The 9,047-nt window shown below is 39.3% G+C and overlaps 1 protein-coding gene across 2 annotated transcripts in view; it reads left to right on the top strand.

Annotated features, from left to right (window-relative positions):
- LIAS (lipoic acid synthetase) overlaps positions 1 to 3,891 on the top strand; it is a 14,819-nt gene extending 10,928 nt beyond the window's left edge. The window contains exons 9-11 of one of the 2 annotated variants that reach the window (XM_077758925.1): positions 299 to 369; positions 1,129 to 1,240; positions 3,375 to 3,891. In XM_077758925.1, the coding sequence (XP_077615051.1) occupies positions 299 to 369; positions 1,129 to 1,240; positions 3,375 to 3,430 (239 nt within the window). In that variant the 3' untranslated portion in view covers positions 3,431 to 3,891. The remainder of the gene's footprint in view (positions 1 to 298; positions 370 to 1,128; positions 1,241 to 3,374) is intronic. The other variant, XM_077758927.1, reaches the window with a different exon arrangement.
- Positions 3,892 to 9,047: the final 5,156 nt, after the last annotated feature.

Below are 9,047 nucleotides of genomic sequence, written 5' to 3'. Positions count from 1 at the left end.
ATTTAAAGATCGCTTAAAAAAATCTTGGGGCACCTTTTGGTTCAGTAGAGCATGTGACTCGATGTTGGGGCTGGAAGTTCAAGTCCCATTTTGGGTGTAGAGATTATTTTAAAATAAAATATATATTTTTTTAATTTTTAAAAGGGCCTGGCTTGCTCAGGGTTGTAAGTTCAAGCTCCGTATTAGGTGTAAAGTTTACTAGAAAAAGAAATAAATTAAAAAAATAAATAATAAAAGTTTTGAGAAAAATAAGTGTTTTACAAAACCTGCTAATATAATGTGTGCCCTTTTTCTGTAGCACTTCGTGAAGCAGATGTGGACTGTTTGACTTTAGGACAATATATGCAGCCAACAAAGCGCCACCTGAAGGTATCGTTATCTTGAATTGCCAAATGTTCACTGGCAATTTGAATTAAATCTTTGCTTGTCCATAGGTACAATTAAGAAGCTGCTAGCTTTTTAGTGTAATGTTCCACTTCTTATTCCAAGCCCCGGTTTCCATGTTACTGTCTGCGTAAAGCCAGCAGATACACTGGCACTTTTTTGCTGCTCTCAAAATTGTACAACTTAGATGAACAGAAAAAGAATTAAATTGTTGGGAAATCACATTCATCCACACTTGGTCATCTTGGGATGTTTTAGAGTTACATGAGAGCAGTGAAATAAGAAAGAAAAATCAGACTTCCTATGTCTGTATTGGACATTCATTCATTCAAGAAACTTATTGAGCAGGGACTCTGTGCCAGACACAGTGCTAAGCAGAAGATACAAGACAAATAAGGCAGTCTGGTCCTTGAGAATTTTACAGGGGTGATTAATTCTTGCTTATGCCCGTTAGGAAAGGAGTAACACAGATACATAATTTCTATAGATAATCGCATTTTTTTAATCCTTCAGAACAATTACTGTAATGCAAAGTTGATGTTTCCCCTCCCCTCTAATGAAGTCCTTATACAGTGGCCAAGTAACCAGTAACCTTCTGTGAGGAAGGAGAGGAGGAAAGCCTCTGGGCAACTGGGTACATTAAGAAGTGAAAACCATCCTGAATGCATGGGCATAGATTTTCTATAGAATCAAAATGATGTAGGGAAATTCTAAAATCTATCAGAATTAATTCTTTAAATGTAGGTTGAAGAATACATTACTCCTGAGAAGTTCAAATACTGGGAAAAAGTAGGAAATGAACTTGGATTTCATTATACTGCAAGTGGCCCTCTAGTACGTTCTTCCTATAAAGCAGGTAAGTTACACCGCTGGGGACGGTTTTTTTTAAACTGTAACTTTCCATGTTAAAATTATAATAGCTGTGGTTATCTTTTTAGGAAAAATCATTTTTTTCTGGAACATCCTTAGGAACTTTCCTCTATAGGGGTCATATTAAGGAAAAATTTCTTAAGTCTTGTTGTTTTCCTTAAAGAATCCCCTGCTCCTTTATAGCTTGGCTACTGTGACGAAAGCAGAAGTAATCAGCTTACTCTTTGTGTGGATTTCAATAGTAGGTTACTCAGAAATGACAAATACCAGTCAAGTACATACCATGGTTTTCTGAAAAATGCATATTCATTTGACAGTGATGCCAGCTGCATCTCCAAACTCCTAATTTCAGATCAATTCAAGTCCTGAAAAGTGTCTGTTTGACTGCCTTGCTGCTCATCCCATTAATATCTTTGTGTTTTTCCTCCCGGAGGCAACAGGGAAAAAATTTTGTAAGATTATTTTCTGTGTAGAAATCTTTAGTGTTGTTACCAGTGTTGTACAGTTCTTCACCTCCTTTGTAATTGCAGGTCTTATTTTGATCAGCACCTCGAGCTGACTTATGAAAATAAACAAGGCCTTTTCTTCCAAGGGATAAAAAACTATGTAATGGCCATCAAAAAGTTATGAGAAAATACCTGAAGCCTGAATTTAATCCAAAAAATGTTTATAGTCTTTCCATCAGTTGGACTTAACAATTATAATTTCTTGGAGAATAAAAAGTTATTTTTTGGATAGGTCTAAACTACATGATTACTGTAAATGATCTTTTAGATGGTTGTGTTTTGAGTTTATTGAGTTTAAATCATAGATATATTTAAAATAGGCATAAATTCTATTGGTAAAAACTAATGTTCAAGCATTAGTGATATTCAGTATGTTTCTATAAAGAAATTCAAGACATTTTAATGAACAACAGCTTATCCTATTTATAAAACTTAAGAATTTGATTCAACACTGACTGACAGGATGTAGGGACTTTGGAAGCAAATAAAGTGATAATTCTTCAAGAAGAATTTGCCGACAGGCTGAAATATGTAAAGGATAGAGCTAACATCAGCTCCTAGAGTAGCTAAAGTAAAGTAAAATCATTTGAGAGGCATTTTTATTTTGTTTAAGGAAAATTTCTGACATTGATTAGAAAGTGAATTAGGAACTTTTTAATGCTTTTAAAGTTATCAGTAAAAGATTAAATTCTCTGTAGAGCGTCAGACTCAGATGATGGGCTCGGGTCTGATGATGGTGGCTGTACTCCTGCCAGATGTAGGTGAAGTATGGAGGAGCATGGATAACTCCATTGCTAGACTGGGTTATGAATTTTGGGATTCCTGTTGATCGTGTACAGATATGGTCACTGCAGTTGTATGTTAAGATGACAAAGTGAAGTTCATCAGACTCCTCTTAAAATCAGGCCTGTGGTGCTGAGCTCTGCCAATAAGCACTGAGCTGCACTGTAACAGTCATAGACGAAATGGAACCCTAATGACCTAAAAAGGGAATGTGCCCCCTCTAAGCAGCTACCTTAATGCACAGGCACAACTGAAGGCATGGAGAGAAAGCCTATTATAAATGAAGAGTTCTTGCTTCCCTGGAGGGGAATAAGCTAAAGGGGTTCCATCAGATGCGTCTGCTCAACTGCACAGAGATCCATTTTAGAAACATCAGATCCAGGCTAATAATGTAGCAGAATTGCTCTCTGAAATGAATTGTGCCAACAGCAATACTATGTCAGTGATGAGGAATAGATTGTGCACATAAAGTAGAAGAGGTGTTCAAAAGCAGACCCATAGGTACAATAGTGTCACCCTTTATAACAGTAGGCGACTAGAAAGAATAATAGAGACTGTAGTGCTAAAAAAAATCTTTGTAAGCATTGAGGGGTAGAGTTTACTTTAAAAAAAAAAAAAAAGGTAAAGCTGATTGGCCACCTGGCTGGCTCAGACAGTAGAGCATGTGGCTCTTGATCTCGGGGTCGTGAGTTCAAGCCCCCACATTGGGCATAGAGCTTACATTAAGTAAATAAATAAATAAAAATGTAAAAACTAAAAGGAAAACACTGAAGTGTCATTTTGAAATTTACTTTAAATTGATATTAATTTGTTTTCATTTTTCCTAAATAGGTGAATTTTTCCTGAAAAATCTAGTGGCTAAAAGAAAAAACCCCTCTAAAACATAACAAGACCTTCAAGACTCACAGGAATTCTTAATATCTGATTCCATTTGGTAAATAGAAGTGGTACCAGAATGCCTGGACTTCAGTAGACATACCTCAGTCTCTTTGTTTTAGGAAACATGTCAATAGCTGTGCATATTTAATTAAGTAATTCACTTGTCTTTTAGCACGTCTTGTCCTATTAAACAATTGCTTGCTGTGATGTAATCATGAAACATCTTTTAAGAGTTTCAAAGTATAATTAAAAAATACATTAAAAACTTCCAGAAAAGGGGCACCTGGGTAGCTCAATTGGTTGAGCGTCTGACTTCAGCTCAGATCACGATCTCGCAGTTCATCAGTTTGAATCCATCAGGCTCTGTGCTGTCAGCCCAGAGCCTGCTTCAGATCTTCTGTTCCCCCCCCCCCCAGCCCTCGCCCAAAATAAATAAATAAATAAAAGTTTTAAAAAAACTTCCAGAGAAGCTTTTAAGCCTGTTCTCTGTACATCGTCACCGCATTTCATTTCTGAAAAGTGACATAGTGTGATGAAACGGTCAGTACAAGTTTGGACTCTGATCTGTTTACTTACAATTGGCTTGTGTTCTTTACAGAATTCTACAGCATCACTGCAATAATTTAGAAAGGCTTAAGAGTTTGAATGTTGATTCTTTACATTGGTATGACTGCTTCAGACCTGCAAAATAGTTTTACGTTTCTAAAAAAAAATTTTTTACATTAGTTATTTTTGAGAGAGTGAGACAGAGCACAATCAGAAGAGGAGCAGAGAAAGAAGGAGACACAGAATCCGAAGCAGGCTTCAGGCTCTGAGCAAGCCTTCAGCACAGAGCGCGATGCGGGGCTCGAACCCACAAGCCATGAGATCATGACCTGAGCCAAAGTTGGACACCTAACCGACTGAGCCACCCAGGTGCCCCAGTAGTTTTACATTTACTTGCTTGTTTAGGACTTCCTTGAAACCAGGATCATGATGTTATTGAAAACGGAAATAGAACCTAAGAAAAAGAATATTAACACTCATTTTACAGTAGTTTGCTACATCCATGTGCACTATCCCAATTATTCCTTTTATTTTTCACACCACTCTGGTTGTATATGATGGTAATGACTTGAAGGAGGATTTTCTTTCCTAGGCACTAAAACTCAACCTCATCTTTTTTTTTTTTTTTTTTTAAGTTCATCTATTTAAGTAATCTCTACACACAATGTGGGGCTCGAACTCATGACCCAGAGATCAAAAGTCACATGCTCCACAGATTGAGCCAGCCAGGCACCCTCAACTTCATCTTTTGACTCTAAATCTTGTTTTTCTATTACATTCTTGCAAAGGAAGTTTTTAGATGGCTATATTGTGAAATATGGAACATAGAAGGCCAATTCTATTTTGAGTTTTTAAATAGGTGAATTAATATTTTTATAAAAGTAATGCATAACTTTGAAAATTAGTTACATTTTAACTCAGGGAAGCCATATGTACTTTGGCTTACTTTCTTTATGGGTCTTAATAAATTTTGCTGTGCAAAATTAACCAAACTTTAAGCATCTCAGGCAACCATCCTCCTTAAAATCTGTCATTTCACAGGAAACCTGGATTACTTTTCAGACCCTGATTCTATGATGTAATCTGGATGCTTCCTAATTTTGCAAAATATAAGTGAGTGATAGTAAAACATTTTATCAGAAGAAGAATTTTGTCAAACAAAATTCACATAGGATTCAATATAAAATAACTAAAATAGTATTTTATTAGTACATACGTATGTTACAGTTCCAGACTTGGAACTATATATAAAAACAGCAAATGATACAAGGAAGCTATTTTGATACAAATGTGGGATTGGGGTTTAATATTATGGATGACATTTGCCGGGTTTTGGCAGCCTCAGTAACATAGTAGTCAAGAAAATCCTGACCGAAACAGGCAAATAGTGGTGGATTATAAAAAATTGTCAGAGGTCCCTGGGTGGTTCAGTCAAGCATCCGACTCTTAGTTTCGGCTCAGATCATGATCTCAAGGTTGATGGTTTAGAGCCCCACATCAGGATCTGCTGACCATGTGGAGCCTGCTTGGGATTCTCTTCTCTCTCCTTGTCTCACTCCCCCTCCCCTGCTCTTGTTCTCTCTCTCTTGCTCTCTCTCTCAATAAACTAAAAAAAAAAAGGTTAAAAAAAAAAGTTAAAACACCTACCCTTGGCAATCTCAGGATGCTTTCCAGTTAAACCTAACCCCAAAACTTGAAAGAGGAGTAGCAGGAAATGTTTGTTTCAAAGCGGAATCACAAACAGTAGCTTCTGGGGTTGTCATTTCTTCACTCCTTATTGTATAACCGACCATTCTACCATGTCTAGAACATGTGACCTAATACTTAGATCTTGCTGGACATTTGACGTGTGTAGAGATGTACTCCCTTGCACAACTGCACAAGACTGGACAGGCTTGGATCTTCAAAGGCCAGGGCAGAGCTTTGACCCTCCTAAACAATAATGCATTAATAAGCACATGTAAATGCACAGACATGACAGGAGGTCTATATGAAAATTCTCGATTGAGCAGCACAAACTAATGCATCAGTGATCTCCAATATATTAAAATTTAGTATGTGCCCATTTCAGTATATCTGATCTTTTTCTTTCTGTAGCACAAATGGCATTTTTCAGAAAATGAAAGTGATGAATGCACATGAATTTTAAGATATCAACTAGTACAAGGGTCCCAGCCCCGTTTCCAGCCACTGAATCCACCAACCCCAAAACCCACTTCCTGTCTGGTGAGATAATAAATGTATTAATGGAACCAGTTTGAATAGGAGTTTCCCTTACTTGAAGAGGAAAACACCTAACCTTAGAGATATTATCAGTATTATTACATTCAGAAATGTAAGCACCAGAGGCCTTCGGCAGAAAAATGGGAATAACATCACAAAGAAGGATTCAGAACGTAAGTAGAGCAAAATAGCAGGAGCAGCCATGAGAGGGGTGTGAGCATGCGCCCTTCATGCCCCTGGGGATCCAGCCACACACACTTTAACAGACATTTGTGTTAATACCATTTTAGTCTATTTTACATTAGGCTTCCATGAAAATTTCCTTTGACAATGATTCCTTTGCTAAGATTTTGGCCACTGCATCATAACTTTCAAGAGCTCTCTGATGATCCCTTTCTTTTTCTTTCTTATAGATAATTGTTTAATTTCCTTTATAGTTTATTTTTGAGACAGAGAGAGACATTACACGAGTGGTGGAGGGGCAGAGAGAGAGAAAGGGAGACACAGAATCTGAAACAGGCTCCAGGCTCTGAGCTGTCAGCACAGACCCCGACGCGGGGCTTGAACCCACGACCAGTGAGATCATGACCTGAGCCGAAGTCAGACATTTAACCGACTGAGCCACCCAGGTGCCCCATCTTTTTATTTTTTAAAATAGCATCCTGTTCTTGTTTCCCAGCTGTGATGTCTTCTATTTTTCTCTCTGAGGATAGTCTTTTGACGTTGTGGTTCACCACATTGAGCACTGACTCGATTTCCTTTGTTTTAGTCTCTGCCTTTTTTTTTTTAATGCTATTTATTTATGAGAGAAGGGAGGGGGAGGGGCAGAGAGAGAATCCCAAGCAGGCTACACACTGTCAGTGTAGAGCCCGAAGTGAGGCTTGAGTCCACGAACCATGAGATCATGACCTGAGCCAGAATCAAGAGCTGGATGCTTAACCAACCGAGCCCCCCAGGCATCCCTTTGCCCTTTGTGTGGAAGGCTGTCCTCAAATGTCTGGTGATCGTTGGCTGTACGTGCATACTGAGTGATGAGCCGCTCTAAAGCGGATGGTGGGGGCACCTGGGTGACTCAGTGGATTAAGTGCCCAGACTCAGTTTTGGCTCAGGTCATGATCTTGTGGTTCCTGAGTTCAAGCCCCACATCAGAATCTGCGTTAATGGTGTGGGGCCTGCTTGGAATTCTCTCTCTGCCCCTTCTTCACTCTTTCTCTCAAAATAAATAAACTAGGGGCGCCTGGGTGGCTTAGTCGGTTAAGCTTCCGACTTTCGCTTAGGTCATGATCTCACGGCTCGTGGGTTCGAGCCCCGCATCGGGCTCTGTGCTGACAGCTAGCTCAGAGCCTGGAGGCTGTTTCGGAGTCTGTGTCTCCCTCTCTCTCTGACCCTCCCCTGCTCACGCTGTCTCTCTCTCTCTCCTAGAAATAAATAGAACTATTAAAAAAAAAAAAACCAAAATAAATAAACTAAAAATAAATAAAGCTGATAGGAAGCAGGGGTGGGGGGAGTCACCTAGTGGATGGAGTTTCACTGTAGTGTTTGGGGGCTGAGCTGGATTTCTTAGTGACGGACTCCCAAATGCTAGGATTCTTTCTTTAAAACCATGCAAGCTTTAAAACAAATAGTAATAATCCTCAAGTCTCCTGCCTTGAGGGTTATAAACTTGGCTGCTGACCTTCTCAGAACCAGGTGATAAAAAGCAAGCAGGACAGGGGAGTACAGGTTTCTATTTAGTTACCTTGTTTCCACTCTGGCATCTCACTGACACCCTCCCTAAGTCTGAAACTTTCTGATTTTATTCTTCCTGAAAATAAACCTCTGCTCTCCTATGAGAGTCAGGAGTGGGGAAGGTAGTTTCTTCTCATGAGGTAGGATAGACGGGGTGCAACTAACTTCCTTATATGTACTATCTTCCACAGAAGTCTGTTTTCAGCCCCACCTCAACTCCGCCGCTGTGATATCCAGTGCTTCCAATTCTTGAGATCTAAGGAGCCAGTTACCTACACCAAGAAACAGTCTCCTATATGGGCATTGGCGTTTGTGCTCACGCTTTTTAAGTTACTTGGCCTCCCATTGCTTTCTACCTTCTAAGAAGTGGTTGATGTCTCTTATTCAACTGTGCCTCCTTTCCTACTCTCTTTGTCTTTGTCTGTTTATATCTTTCTCATTCCTTTGCTGCCATTACAGTGAGTAAGCTCAAGTAAGGGCTCATTGTCTCATTCAGGAGAGAATGAAAATAGTGCATGTGTTTAATTCAAGCCATGTACCTGGAAGTCCAGTCTTTTTTTTTTTTTAAGGCTCATTTTATTTTATTTTATTTTATTTTATTTATTTTATTTTATTAGTTTATTAGTTTATTTTTTGAGAGAGAGAGAGGGTGCAAGTGAACAAGAGGCAGAGAGAGAATCCCACGAGGGGCAGAGAGAGGGAGAAAGAGAGAGAAAGAAAATCCCTCAGAGCCTGAAGCAGGGCTGGAGCTCACGAACCTGGGCCGAAGTCAGATGCTCAACGACTGAGCCACCCCGAGGCCCCGAGACAGCCTTCTGACTTGATGACTTGACTTCAGGGCAAAGGTGAGGTTGGACTTAAAACACAGTTCTGGTGCAGGACAATAATTGCTCTAGTTCCCCCCAACAGTTTAATCCATTTCTTTACAGAACCCTGCCCCTAACCCCGCCTGGTTGGTTTTGGGGGCTTGTTTGTTTTTGACCCTGGGACAGAGATGTAATCACATGGGGGTGAATGCCAGGCTGCCTGTCATTCTTTTTTTTTTTTTTTTAGTATTTTTATTTTTTTCTAGGAGAGAGAGAGAGAGAGAGAGAGAGACAGCGTGAGTAGGGGAGAGTCAGAGAGAGA

This window comes from Crocuta crocuta, unplaced genomic scaffold, assembly GCF_008692635.1.
Source record: "Crocuta crocuta isolate KB4526 unplaced genomic scaffold, BGI_CrCroc_1.0 scaffold223, whole genome shotgun sequence".
In the NCBI taxonomy this organism is placed as follows: Eukaryota; Metazoa; Chordata; class Mammalia; order Carnivora; family Hyaenidae; genus Crocuta; species Crocuta crocuta.
This window is presented reverse-complemented; position numbering and strand designations above follow the sequence as displayed.